Source organism: Lissotriton vulgaris, chromosome 3_1, assembly GCF_964263255.1.
Source record: "Lissotriton vulgaris chromosome 3_1, aLisVul1.2, whole genome shotgun sequence".
Lineage (NCBI taxonomy): Eukaryota > Metazoa > Chordata > Amphibia > Caudata > Salamandridae > Lissotriton > Lissotriton vulgaris.
In genome coordinates, this window is record NC_141689.1 from 363,663,499 (window position 1) to 363,678,608 (window position 15,110).

General features: G+C 47.2%; 1 protein-coding gene across 2 annotated transcripts in view; it reads right to left on the reverse strand.

The window, feature by feature from the left end:
* LOC147726460 (complement component C6-like) overlaps positions 1–15,110 on the reverse strand; it is a 1,142,533-nt gene that overhangs the window by 276,539 nt on the left and 850,884 nt on the right. The window contains exon 14 of one of the 2 annotated variants that reach the window (XM_086960583.1): positions 1,014–1,401. The exons of the other annotated variant lie outside the window; for it this stretch is intronic. Within the exon in view, the coding sequence (XP_086816709.1) occupies positions 1,072–1,401 (330 nt within the window). The 3' untranslated portion in view covers positions 1,014–1,071. Of the gene's footprint in view, positions 1–1,013; positions 1,402–15,110 lie in introns of those variants that run through there. 2 annotated transcript variants of the gene reach the window in all.

Consider the following 15,110-nt stretch of genomic DNA (forward strand, 5'->3'; position numbering starts at 1 on the left):
TAGTACAAAGTCATGATACAAAACATAATCATTATGATACATTGGTGGGGCAATGAATACAGCGGGCAATACAAAAGAGATGTAGCATTTTCCTAACCATCCTAACGGAAGACGATGATAACCTTTATTGCCACATATGAAGTATGTATTACGGGAGGCTACAAATGAAATGCCATTCGGGCTATCAAAAGTAAGTGTGGTGTTACATTCACTTCTGCCAACCGGGATTGCACCTTTATTACGTATACAGAGATCGGCTTTCGTATCAATGACATTAATAACATGAGAATTAGACATGTTAATGTTCCGTTGATTGCTGTAAATTCGTGGTGCAGATACATTATCGGGGCGGTACTCCTCCCATTCGAACCGAGTACCCTCAGCTTGTGGATAGCCGTCCCGATCATGGTAGCATATCTTATTTAAACGGAAAAGCAACCCCCCTTTTGTTGGCCAGCGCAAAGTAAACAGGAGAGTGTACCAGGCATTGCAAGACCCATTGTGGGAAAACGGGAGTGGGATAAGCGGTGTGCCTCCTTTCTTCTGATGTCCAGGCAACATCCCACATACCCAACAGTTAGAAGTGTTCGTCATATTGTGAGTATGATGCAAGATTTGAATGAAGCTATTGTTCAAGTAAGTTTGTCTGTGCCGTTCTTCATGGTACGGTAAGGTGAAATGAAAATGTTCAGATGGAGCCGGGGTAGTCGGCAGCAAATGTTCTCGCACAGGTACCACAAGTTCTACTACCCAGGCTATCACAGCTATTACCACAATTGTCAACACAAATAATACAGCACCAAGGATTCTTTTGTCTCGTGCTGCAGAAGACGCCATAGTTCAAAAAGTTCACAATGTCTCAAATGTACAACTAAAAAAAATAAAAATATGAGTGCTGAGCTCCGAGGTAGCCGTTGTTTTTTTCTCCGGGGTCAAGACGGGTGTCGCTACTCTTGGCAGAACTGATCCCCCCCCCTTGAGATTCCCGGCTTCCGTTTCACAAACCCCAGAGCGGTAACTCAACCAGTATCGCACCAAAAAAAAAAATCTTCTTCTTATCGTGGTCGCAGATTATATTTTAGTCGTCCAGAAACAGTGTGGTCCCTCCAATTCGGCAGACGTCACAGCTGGGCTCTTTTCCTGGTCCAAGATATCTCTGTAGTCAGATAGCACAGTAGGATTCACCAGGTCCGGAGAGACACGGCGGCAGTGAGTTGAAAGTACCCACCGCTTCCTGTTGGTCACTCGCACAGCCGTTCGGGTTGCAAGTAGTACCTGCTCGGGGCCACGCCACCTCGGCTCCAAGCTGTTTGTTCTCTCGAAGGATTTAACCATCACATAGTCCCCAGGACGAAGATTGTGAGCCTCTCCAATAGAGTTGTCAGGGAGCGCTTCTCGAACCTGTTGGTGAATAGAGAGTAAATCATTTGTTAATCGTGCCAAATAATCGTTCATCATTATACAAGGCACATCATGTAACAATCAAGGCTTAGGAACTCCCCATATATTCATCGGCCTTCCAAACACCACTTCATAAGGTGTGAGGCCAGTTCGAGAGTGGGGCACTGATCTGATAGAGAGTAATGCTAACGGCAAGGCATCCGGCCACTTCAAAGACGTAGATGCCACAATCTTAGCCAACTTTAGTTTCAAGGTAGCATTGTACCGTTCAACAAGACCTGCTGACTGAGGATGGAACACAGCATGGAACTTTTGCTGAATCCCCAATCCCTTCAACACATATTCCACAATTTTCCCAACAAAATGGGGACCATTATCGCTCCACAAAAATTTGCAAATGCCATATCGAGGGAAGTACTCTTTGAGCAACACCTTAGCTGTTGTCAAAGCTGTATTATCCTTCATGGGGAAGGCCTCAACCCATTTACTAAATGCACACACCACCACTAGGACATACTTAAGGTTCTTGCAACGCTCAAGCTGGATGTAATCCATTTGTAATACCTCGAATGGTGCAGAAGGTGGAACGAACCCTCCTTTCGGAGAATGCGCCCCTTTTGCAGGATTGTGCTGTAAACATATCAGACAGGTCTGCACTACTCTCTTGGCCGTGTTAGCAATCTCAGGATGCTCCCAAACTCGTGTTAGCAATCGAGTAATTGCGAGAGCTCCAACATGTGCCAACCCATGTGTCATCTGTACCATCGCTTGCAAGTAAGCTGCAGGCAATTTCCATCGTTCCATATCTTTACTCCTCCAACAACCCTCATCATCCAGCACCCCCTTTTCTGCCCATGTTGCAAGTTCTGCTTCAGTCACTGATTTTTGGATGTCTAATATCTCCGCTCTAGCATCATGCCATCGCTCGGCCTGTGATTTCATTACATACATGGGGGAGTCATTTCGTAGCATAGCCGTTTGTCGTGCTATACTGTCTGCGAAAGCATTACCTTGTCCGACTTTGTCAGTGACCTTTTTATGTGCACTGCATTTGATTATTGCCACTTTCTTTGGACAAAGTAACGCATTTAGAAGATCACGCACTAGTTCTCCATGCATGATGTGTACTCCATGCGAAGTCAAAAACCCACGCTCTCTCCAGAGTAGGCCAAAGTCATGTGCTACTCCGAAGGCATACCGGCTGTCTGTGTAGATGTTCACACATAAGCCAGCACTCAGTTCGCAGGCTCTTGTCAAAGCTATCAGTTCCGCTGCTTGGGCCGATTTCTGTGGTATTCGTGCTGTTTCTACCACCGTCTTAAGTGTCGTGATCGCATATGCTGCAGAAGTTGTGCCATCTGGCAGCCTCAAACACGATCCATCAACTCACAGTTCCCCATCCACATCTGGAAGTGGCGTATCCTGTAAGTCGACACGACCCTTTGTTTGTTCTTCGGTCAGGAAAACACAATCATGGTGTTCTTCCTCTTGACCCTCAACAACCGGATATGGCAATAAAGTGGCAGGGTTCAGGGTAGCGCATCTTTTCAATGTGATATGTGGCGCCAGAAGTGTGAGCTCATATCCAGTTAAACGTGCGCTCGTAAGATACTGTGTTTTCGTTTGGTTTAACAGGGCGTCCACTGCATGGGAAACTAACACCAACAGTTTATGCGACAAAACTATTCCCTCACTCTGCCGTATAGCTACTGCTGTTGCTGCAACTGCTCTGAAACACCCCGGTAACCTTCGTGCTACAGGATCAAGGATGGCTGAGAAGTACGCACATGGCCTCTGCTTATCCCCGTGTGTCTGCACTAACACTGATAACGCGCACCCATCTTTCTCGTGCACGTACAACGTGAAAATCTTTGTGTAGTCTGGTGTACCTAGCACGGGTGCAGAGCACAGGGCCTGTCTCAATTGATCGAAAGCATTTTGACATTCGTCTGTCCATTCAAGAGGCGTTGGTGTGGTTTTGGACAGTAACGCTAGCAAAGGTTTTATGATGTGCGAAAACCCCATTATCCACTGTCTACAAAAAGACGTTAGACCTATAAAGGCACGTACATCTCTCTGAGTGCGGGGGACTGGTGTATCTAAAATTGCCTGAATTCGATCAGATGTTAATGCACGCCCCTCCTTAGACAAAAGATGACCGAGGTAGGTCACCTTTGGTCTACAATATTGCAATTTCTTCCTAGAAACTTTGTGATTGTTCTGAGCGAGAAAAAAGAGCAAAGCAAGAGTACTCTCCTTACATTGTGCATAGGTGTCCGCCGCCAATAAGAGATCATCAACGTATTGGATAAGAGTTACTCCGGATTGTAATTCAAATGAAACAAGCTGTCTTTTTATAGCCTGGCTATAAATGCTAGGGCTCTCTGTGTAACCTTGAGGAACACGACAAAATCTATACGATTTATTATTTAACGTGAAGCCAAATAGGTATCTGCTGTCAGGATGAATGGGAATGGAAAAGAACGCATTTTTAAGGTCAATAACAGAAAAGGTTGTTGCAGTGGGGGGGGACCAAGGTAAGTAATGTTGTGATGTCAGACACCACCGGGTACTGGGGAATGACAATTTTGTTAATTTCTCTCAAATCAATAATAAATCGGTAGATTTTGTTGTCAGTGTCTTTCTTAAGGATCGGAAGAATAGGGCTGTTACAGACATTGTAAGGAACTTCCTCCCCTACTCCTGCGACAATCAAATCCTGAACGATGTGCATCAGGGCAATTTCACCTTCCCTGGATATTTTGTACTGCGGTACACGTGGCAAAGATACTCCCTCCTTAACAGTAATTCGAATAGGCGGGATGAGCATCTGTCCCACATCCGTATCCGAGGTCGCCCATAACGTGTGTGGGAGAGAGGCTAATGCTTCAATTTAATTCATTGTACAAAATCTGCCTGAATCTGGGTAATTGTCATTCAAAATGACCCGCACTCCTTCAGGAGCGCAGCGTATCGTTGCTCGAAAATATTTGAGCAAATCAATACCCATAATATTGTCTGGAGTGTGGGGTGACAACAAAAATGGACAAAAACTAAAAAATTTGTCAATACAAAATGCAAGAGGTTGTGATAATGGGCTTGGAGAGGGTGTGCCATCGAACCCTATACATGTGGAGAAGTGTGGCTCAGGGGTTAGAGGCGGCAGACCCGGAAGCTGAGATCGGCCCTGGACCAGGGTTCAATTCCCCGCCTCGGCGGGTCTTGGGCTCAAAAATTCCACGGACTCGATAATTCTCGTTCCGGTGCCTTCTCAACTCACGGGTTCACACTCTGTGACTCTGGGCAATAGCTTGCTTAATCTCCACAACGGCCCCTCGCGGCGGGATGCCTGGCTTTCACCTTGTGGATACCCTGCCGGGGTTATCTCACAGGGGAATACCAGGACGGGTTCCCTAAGCAAGCGCCGGGAAACCCTTTGTGGGTAGCTGTGCGCTATATAAGCTCAAATACATTTACATGTTATCGTTTCGCCAGACAGGGGAGCCCTTGGAACCAAGTTTTTAGACAAAGCACTACGAGTAGCTCTTGTGTCAACTAAAAACTGATCAGTAGAACCCAAAATGCCCGCTGATACATATGGACCTCTTTGATCTACTGGCACTTCAACCGATTCCACACCCCATCCTACGCAATCCTATGCATGCACGTAATCCTGACTCTCCACGTTCTCACCCTCCGATATCTGATACTGATTTCGCCGATCAAAAGTGTTTCGTTCGTCCTGACCACGGCCCCTCGCTTCAAACCTACCACAATCACCTCCGCCACCTCTCACTCCTGAATAACTATTTCGTAACCTTCCACCTCCTCGACCACGCTGACTACGTTGCTCACGAAGCACCGGACAATCTTCAGCCCAATGCCCAAACTCTTTACAATATGCGCATTGGTCCTCAGCAATATCAGTACGACCATACGACACATTACCCCCTCCTCGCCTGCCTCTATCATTCCCTCTAGATTGCGCACCGCGAACCTGTGCCAACATCACCTTCGTTTTCAATTCCTTAGCTTTCTTATCAACACTTTCTTTAGCCTCTATTTCCTGCCGCTCATAATACTGAGCCATAGTTAACAAAGATGCAGGGGTCGCTGTGGTCCAGGAACTTTCACTTGTTTTCAATCGTTTTGCAATCTCCGGTAGGAGATTAGACACATACTTATCAACAAACAGATGCCTACCCGTATCATCTGTTAACGATTGCCCACTGTAATCATGAAACGCTTCTTCAAAACGTGTGATCAGAAACCGATTCATCTTGTTTTTGTTTGCACAATGCTAACATAGTCCAATCAATCTTTTTAGGGGGGACAAGCGTCTTTAATTTATTCAAAATAGCTGTTGGAAGATCTAAAATCAACTGACATGGTTTACATGCAGGTTCCCTGTCTAAATCAGCCTGGCTTATATCTTTCCAAGTTGCCCCAAACATTGCTTGATCATCGAACTTACGAATCGCTCTCCACATATCAGGGGGGAGAATTAATCCAAAGAAAAGATCTATATCAACGAGCGTCATAACACAAGAAGAAATAGCCCCCTCTACTCCTTCATAGAAAGCTGCCGAATTTTTTCGAGGATCAGGTAAAGCATTTTTCAACGCCATAACATCCGCTCTATTCCAAGGCGTATACACCCAATTATATATAAAATACCCTTTTGCATCTACTGACGTTTTATCATCATCTGTACCTTGCCCTTTAGGGGGAACATACAAAGGTGCAGCTTCACGCATAGGCATAACATGCACTTTAGAACTCTTATCTGCTCCAAAGATAGAACACTCTTTGGATTGCTCCGTCGACCCTGGCAAGGACTTCTCCGTGGCTTTTTGTGCTTCCCGCAATCTGGAGGCCTCATCCCGTAGCTGGACCAATCGTAGGAAAAAGGTATCCGCATCTGAAATAGCAAATAAACCTTTACGCATATGCTCATGATGGACTGATACATCCTTAGGTTCTAAGTCCTCTGAATTCTTACGAAACCGCTCAATAACTTCATCCGCAAAAGTACTTAAAAAACACATCTGTTCTCGTTCCGACCACTTATTCCTTTCAGCATTAAGTTCTGACATAGTAATTCTATTCAAATTCAATTTTCGAGCAAAACCTCGTAATTCCGAAGCTCTCTCAGCAGTTAACCTCGTACTTGTCTTATCCTGACCTGCATCACCGGAATCCTCGGTCGGGGCCGTAGGCTGACCATACGGAGGCGGAGACCGATCTAATAATGAAAAATCATCAACTTCATTAGTAAGGACAGGATAAAGCGGACGTCGAATAGGAAATTGACCGGTCGTTTGCAAATTACGTTCCCGTGCCTCCCTCTCTTTCTTCTCCTGCAACTCCTTTTCCTCCAGCTGTAAAGCTTTATCTCGAGCAGCCTTGCACTCCTCTTTGTCCGCCAAGGCTATTTCACGCTTCATTCGTTCACGCACTGCTTTCTCCCACATTCGCACACAATCAAACATATCCTGTCTAGACCTGCGCTGAAACAAACATTGCTCCACAAACTGAACCTTTCGTAAATCAAACGACCCATGTAGTGGCCATTGCAACTCGGGATCAGACTTGGTGTACTTGTTCCATAATTTACTGTACAGTATAGGGGGAAGGCCAAACTTTACATACATTTCACGATTGGGGGTCCCCTCTGGGGGAGCCGGCTGAGATTCATTTAAACTATATGTGGTACCAATTCCAAGACAGCACATCCCTCGGAATGTGCTTAAAACAGGCATGTTCAAAAAGTACCACGGAAACGTGATACCGAAAAATGGCACTTACAACATTTCACACAAATGTGCCATTCGAAGTACAAACGAAGTTAGAGAAATATCTCTACATGCCTTCCTATGTGAAGTGCACTACACATATGTGTTCAAATTCACAAACTCAAATGTTAGCTAACTCAAATCATAGTCACAGTCATAGAACTACAGTAAGCGTCCGCAGACTACCTTACCACTCACATTTCTTACCCAAATCTCAAATATCCAGGTTCCAACTGCCAAGGTCTTTAATCGAATCAGCCAAACAGGCACTGTACAGCAACGCAGACGAGCAGGATCTCAGTCGGGGACCGGCGCCACCTGGAAGGTCAGATCAGAAGGAAGGGAAGAAAACACCGTGGGTGCCAAGACTCGGGTCACTCAGTGACAGCGTACGCGTCCATGGCGAGTTTCCAATCCTTCGTCATGACCTCTCCTTCGGGCATCCGAGTCGCCGATGAGTCCCTTCGTGGTCGCCAATTTGTGGTATCGGGTTCTCCAGGCCTACATACGCAGAATACCCTCTACACCATAAGAACCGTTGGCACGGAAACTAGAAAATGTAAAAGACAAGTTTATTAAGACCCCATGGGGTGGTGGTTCATTCCTACAGCACCATTCGGTAATGCAAGAAGTATCACACCGAACATCGGTGCGAGTCCTTCTTTTATACAGTTTTACAGACATTAAAAGTTGGGAGGTACATGGTTACAGAGTTTTCGGTACATATATGGTCATTTTTGGAACACAGCCAACTCATGGGAGGGGTTACAACACCACTGGTCAGTTTGGCGGAACATTCCTAAGAGGTGTCTGGTCAATCAGAACTGCGCATGTGCGGGCTTGACCGTTACTAAAAATAGCCTGTTGCTGGGCAAACTCAAGTGGTCAGTGGTACGGAAAAAGGACTAAAGGGCACGCTGACCACGCGGCGGCTCATTCTCTAAAATGGCCGCTGTAACATACAAGATGGCGTTTAACACTAAGGCCAAGATAAGGAAAATACGTGTAGCAGAAGCTTAACGCTAACTCAGCCATCGTCAAATTATGACACAAAGACCTAAAAATTACTTGGCCTTCCGACCACAAACAATGTAGAAATACACTTTTTTTTCTTTCTGCCCCCATGCGTTCTCCATCTATAGCCTTTATGTATGTAATTAATTCTTCCTTCCATCTTGCCCAAGGCATAGGGGGATCACCTTTGGTCTTTAAAAACTTTGCTGGGGGATGAACTTGCATAGTTATGTTCAATTTCAAGTGTATTATTGAATCAAGATTGGCTGTATTCTTCCTGCAATATTATGTACCAGACAGAAACAGTACAAACTTAATGATGTTATGACATTTACCCATGCCTGTCTTTTATTTTACTTCACCTCCTCCTTTCAGAATAAATACCAATTATTGCAAGACGCCTTACATCTTGCCCTTGTTATGTTAAATATATCTTATATCGCACATGACTCATCCAGGGGCATCTCAGCGCTTACATAGGGGATAAACTGTGGAGGAGCTAAAAAAATGGTACCAGACGTGAAGCGAATACAAGATAGGAGATGCACTTTCGTGGAGCTTCTGGTAGGGAGTTCCAGTACTTGGGGGGGATGTAGGAAAAAGCTTTGCCCCCTGAGCGCGCCCGCCAAATACGCTGAGTCATCAACAGGACCTTTCCGTTAGATCTCAAATTACGGCAGGATGACTGTTTAAAAAGTTTGTTTTGCAAGTATTCTGGGCCGATTTCATTGAAGGCCCTTACCAAATTCAGGTTTTATTCTCTCCCAGCCTCTTCAACGATCAATCAATTCTGAACCCTCCGTACCATGCGATCCAAGACCTCCACTATTTACTCTTACTTGCGAAGATCCAATATCACTAGAGTCAGAACTAAGGTAGAGTTGGCCAGGGAACAAGATTTGGACATGGAATGGCCCATCCAAACATGGAATACAATTTGGTCCAAAACTAGGAAGACCACTAGAGCAGCAAACGCAATGCAAACACTCTTTTTTACATACAATAGACTTCTCCGACCACCCACAACTTTACATAAAATAAATGTGGATATTTCTGATGCATGCTGGTCTTGTTCCTCAATACACACTGATTTGAAACATTTGCTTTTTACTTGTCCCTGTTGGGATTCAAGGGGGCCTGGGTCCTTTTGTCTAGTTCCCCGTTAGTGAATTATCCTTAAAAGTGCCAAGTGCATATGTGAATTTATGGACGCTCCCTAGGGCTCGCTTTAATAGGGGGCTGCCAACAGGAAACAGGTGCTTGGTTTCTTTATTGCTCCCCTGCCGTGTGATTCCTGTTCCTGTGGATCTACCTTGTTTCCCTTCCTTCGAGCTCCATTACAGCGGTCTTTCCTAGTGCTGGGTTTTGACCCCCCCTGTTTCCCTGCCCCCCCCCCTGTTTTCCTATTCCCTTGGGCACTACTGAACCCTTCAATTGGGGACCTGTTTTTGATCTTTGGTGGCGTTCAGGATTCGCGGCTGCGTTTCCTTGAGTTGTATCGTCCCGTAATTATCCCTTTTTTTGTGTCCAAACCATCTTGTTATGCGCATTGTTTGGGTGGTTTCACGAAGGAGCTGAATAACGGCCGTTGTTGCGCTACCTTTGTGTTCTTTTTTAGATTGCAGGTGTTTTTTGGGTGTCTTTCATATTCCTGTGATACCATTTTTCCCCTGTCCCTTTTTTGTCCAAAGAATTGTGAATTCCACCCCCTTAGTCATTCTCAGTGTTTCCCGAGGGGGCGTGGTTGGTCTGGGGTTACGCAAAGAAACAACCAATACGATGGCCGTGGAAGAATTCCTCTTTCATATCAAGCTACACCCGTTTGTTATCCAGGGTAAGCAGGGAGGCCGGTGGTTTGCGTGTGTACTTGGCACTGGTCATAGAAATAGCGGTGTATTTAATCTTGTCCCCTTATTTCATTTTAGCGGTCTCGTCTGTGTCAAGCTGTCAGCTGCCAAGAAGCCAGAGGAGACGAGTTGTGTTCCCCAAGACCTTGGGTTCCCTTGTTTTGTTACCCACCTTCTGCCGGCGTCGTGTTCTCCACCATCCGTTTTGATTGCAGGTGTTGGCGGTCACGGTGACGGCAGAGGATTGGGACGTTCTTCACTCCTGCGGTGTTGGGCCGGTCGGCATCGGAACAGTCCCTTCGTTCATGACATTTGGTTATGTGTTTGGAATCAGATCAACTTAATATTTGATTAAGGGACTTTTATGTACATGGCTTGTAAGATGAGGTTCATACACCTCCTGTACTCCTAAGACACATGGCTGAAACTTGTCGACTGTATTAGGAAGTGGCCACCCCTATTCCCCACCCTCCCCTATCCCTCTGTTTCCCCCCCCTCCACAAGACGTGCCTACATATACTAAGCAAATTCAAGAGAACTCTCCCGGCGGCGCCGTTGAGCCGGCGGCTTGACCAAGTATGGCTCTATGGACACAGCACATGCTTGGTCGACCCCCCACTAGCGTATGCACCGTAACCTGTTTACTTGCGTTTCAAAGTTTATGGTTCGGCACAGCAGGGTTTAGAGGCTGCGCCTCCAAAGTTGGGGTTTGGGATAGGGAGGGAAGTGTCTCCTGGTTGGCACAGAAGAATCACTTGCTAAGACATATGGGAACACTCCTTGCGACACCTACAGAGGGATATGGCTGATGAAAGAGGAAAGTATAGGCTGGTCACCTGGAATGTGCGAGGGCTGGGGGCGGTTCAGAAGAGACACAGAGTACATGCTTTCTTGCTTAGACAAAAGGCACACATAGTGTTCCTACAGGAGTCACACATAACACACTCCGAGGCACTCCTACTATGGAAGAAATGGAGGGGTACTATATTCTCCACAACATACTCTGCCTTCTCCAGAGGAGCCACAATATGGGTACGCCACGGCACTCCGTTTGTCGACGAACAGGGGCGCTATATATTGGTGAGGGGCACCCTAGACGGGGAGGTGGTAGTCCTGGGCAGCATCTATGCCCCGAATTTCGACCAAGATAGATTCCTCGCTGCAGTGGGCCGGGCATTGGCGGACTGGGTAGATGTCCCCTGGATATTGGGAGGTGACTGAAACATGATACTAGATGTGGCCCTAGACAGATCACACCCCCCCTTCAGGCAGCGGGAATACATAAATTGTCAGAATCATTTGGGACATGGCTCCAGGGTTGGAGACTGACTGACATCTGGCGCGCACTGCATCCAACACACAAAGAATACTCATGCTACTCCCCTGTGCACAACCTACACACCCGGTTAGATAGGTTTGTATGCTCCAACTCCGTCACAGCTAGATGTGTCACATCTGATTACCTTGCTAAAACATTTTCAGACCATCGACCACTAACACTTGACCTACACTGGGGAAAGGTACCCTCACCAGTCCCTACCTGGAGACTTAACCCCACACTGCTTGAGGATGGCCCGTTTCGAACACACATAGCTGACACCTTGACTGATTACTTCGATACAAATTGGGACTCTACGTCCTCCAATCTGATTGTGTGGGATGCAATGAAAGCTGTAATACGGGGGGCTGCTATTGGCCGACTAGTGGGAGCCAGACAGGAAATCCATGGTAAATTATGCGAAGTGGAGAAGCGCTTGCGAGACCTTGAAACTGAGGCGGGGCAGGACCCCAACCGAAAAGCTGACCTGCAACTGTGTAATATTGAGCATGCTGTATTGCTGGAAACCCTAAGGGTGATGGACTATGGGACCTATCTGAAACGCCAACAGGCAGAGGCGGACAGGTCCGGTGCTTTACTTGCTCGACCAGTCCGAGATACCCCAGAGAGCCCTATAATAACGACTATCCGGAATACAGCAGGCGAACAGGTGCACACACAACTGGGAATTAACACTCTATTTAAAACTCACCTGGAGAAACTCTATGCTCCCCCCTCTGTAGATGCAGGGGACGAAATGGCGGAATTCCTGGGAGAGCTAACACTCCCAATGCTGGCCCCGGGAATCCAGGCGGCCCTAGCTGGGCCTATAACGCAGCAAGAAATAAAGATAGCAATCCACACACTTAACCGAGGCAAGACCCCGGGTATGGATGGCCTGCCAGGGGAGTTTTATCAAACATATTCTGATGTACTGGCCCCCGTCCTGGAGAAAATTTATAACACCGCTTACGAGGTTGGACATCTCCCGGCTACAACCATGCAGGCTTTGGTGATTTCTATCCCGAAACCCGGTAGGGACGCCCAAGAGGTAAGTAACTACAGGCCCCTCTCCATGCTCTCCACTGAGTATAAGATCCTTAGTAAGGCTATTGCCATGCAGATCCAACACCACCTCCCTGGCCTGATCCATACTGATCAATGTGGCTTCCTCCCAGAGAGGAGCACCTCCCAAAATTCGAGACGACTCCACGCCCTTATGACACCTACCCCTCATAACTTACCACATGCTGGCTGTATAGCCCTGGACCTCCGCCAGGCGTTTGACTCCCTGATGGGGGACTTCATGTTCGAAGTCCTGCATCGCTTCGGTTTCCCGGAGGCCCTTATAAAATGGATCCACTTATTGTATACAGGTCCGACGGCGAGGGCGAGCACGGGAAGACACACATCAGACTGTTATGAAGTCCACAGGGTCACCCGACAGGGCTGCCCACTGTCGCCGCTACTGTTTGTACTGACGCTGGAGCCCCTGGCTATTGCGCTCCGAAATAGAGCTGAGGAGGAGGGCATACCAGTGGGAGGCGCCAACCACATGGTCTCTATATATGCCGACGATATCTTGGTGTTCTCCAGAACCTGCGTGGGGACCACTCACCCCTGGCGACTATATTCAGACACTTTGAGGCCATATCTGGCTTGGCTATAAATCCGGGAGAGTCTCTAGGTTTCTTCTTCCGGGAAGGACAACAGCCCCCCCATATACAGTTCGGTACCTATGAAATCCAGGTGGCACCGAGCACGTTTAAATATCTCGGGATAAATGTATACCGGGACCCAGAGGATCAAGTTGACGGTAACATCCGTAAGGCAATTACTGGCCTACGAGGTAGTATAGGCTTCTGGACATCTGTGCCGCTATCAGTAATGGGACGAGTAGCGGTGTCGAAGATGGTCCTGCTCCCCCGCATACTGTATTATTTTGTAAACCTGCCGGTACTGCTCCCGCGACAAACTTTTATCACACTAAATACATTACTGATCAACCTTATATGGGGCTCGGGGAGAAGACGAATCAGCCTTAAAAAATTACAATTGAACACCAGACAGGGAGGCCTGGGCGTACCGGACCTGCGGAGTTACTACTATGCAAGCCAGCTCCAATAGTTGACCCGATGGGTGGCGGGCAGAGATCTACATGAGATCGCTTACACGACGGACAAATTAGCACGAGGGGAACTACACTCCCTCCTCTTACCCAAAGCTAGGATCCTCCGAGACTGCCACCCCCTCCTGCATGTGGCTCTGACCTGCTGGAGGAAAGCACTGACATACACGGCTAAGGCCTCTCCATATGCAGACAATATCCCCCTCCTGGGACTCCTGACACCACAGGGGACCCTAACACAACGCAGACTACGGCCCTGGACGGAGGCCGGGGTGGACAGAGTGGGATACCTGTTCGGTGACGATACCATACTGGATCACGCTTCATTTGTACAAACCACGGGAGCACCATCGCGCTTACACCTATTACACGCCTCGGTGACGCACTATGTGTGGCGTGCTTGGGCTCCACAACGTACGAAACCAGACCAACATGAATTAGTGCACTTCCTACATTATATGGGTACGGGGGGACACCTGGTGAAATGGCTATATGTCGGTATTGGAGAACATGTGACGTCGCCAATCACCACACTTAGGGAGACCTGGACTGCAGACTCGGGAGAAACCCTAACAGACGGGGAGTGGAAAATCATTCTTGGACATCATAGGAGAGTATCTAGGAATGTTAAGTTTCAGTTCATACAGGCCATGATTCTCCATAGAGCATACCTTACGCCCCAGAGACTCCATAGAATGTTTCCTGCCACTGCACACTGCTGCCAAGATGTCAACAAGATGAGGCACATATCCTTCACATGCTATGGACATGCCCGAAGTTACGCACTTACTGGGGGACGATCAAACACACGTTACACTCCATAACAACACTCCGGATCCCTGAGGGGGCATTACCCTGCCTGATAGGAAACAGGAAGCGACCCAAAACATGTAAAGCACACCTGAAATTTACGGACCTGGCACTCTTGTTGGCACTCAGGGTGCTCACTATGAGATGGAAATCGCCCAGGTCCCCGCAGGTAGAAATGTGGCGAGCTGATCTGCTGAAATGGGGCAAAGCCGAATCCGCGGCGCTGCGGGGGGAGGAGGACAAAGGCCTTCACAAATACCCTATAGCACAAGAATGGGACTTAATGATGATCGAAATGGAAGAGATAGACCTGACCAGTTCGAGAGACCCGGTGGGATGAACACACACATATAGCAGGGGGCGGCCGGGGTTCACGAGCGCAATTACAACTCACGAGGGATAGACCAGGCCTAGGGCCTTTAACAATTTCCAGGTAGACTGAGGCACATTGACCCGACATGTAGAGTGTATAAGAGAGAACGATCAGGAGACGGGGGTGGGTGGACGGGGAGGGAGGGGTAGTTGGGGTTTAGCAAATATGTAAGTCATGATTATGATGTTTAAAGATCAAAACCGAGAAACATCCGGGGAATTATAAGACAAACGACTCGTGATTTGAAAGGATATGCTACCAAAAGTTAATGGTAAAGAAAATGGAAAAGACTGATATGTGATATAAGAAGAAAATGTAATGTAATGTATAACATCCTATAACAGTCACGAATAAAGAGTTTTAAAAAAAAAAACTTAATATTTGATTATGCAGTTCCTTTTTCCTTTGACAATGTTTTTTAGGT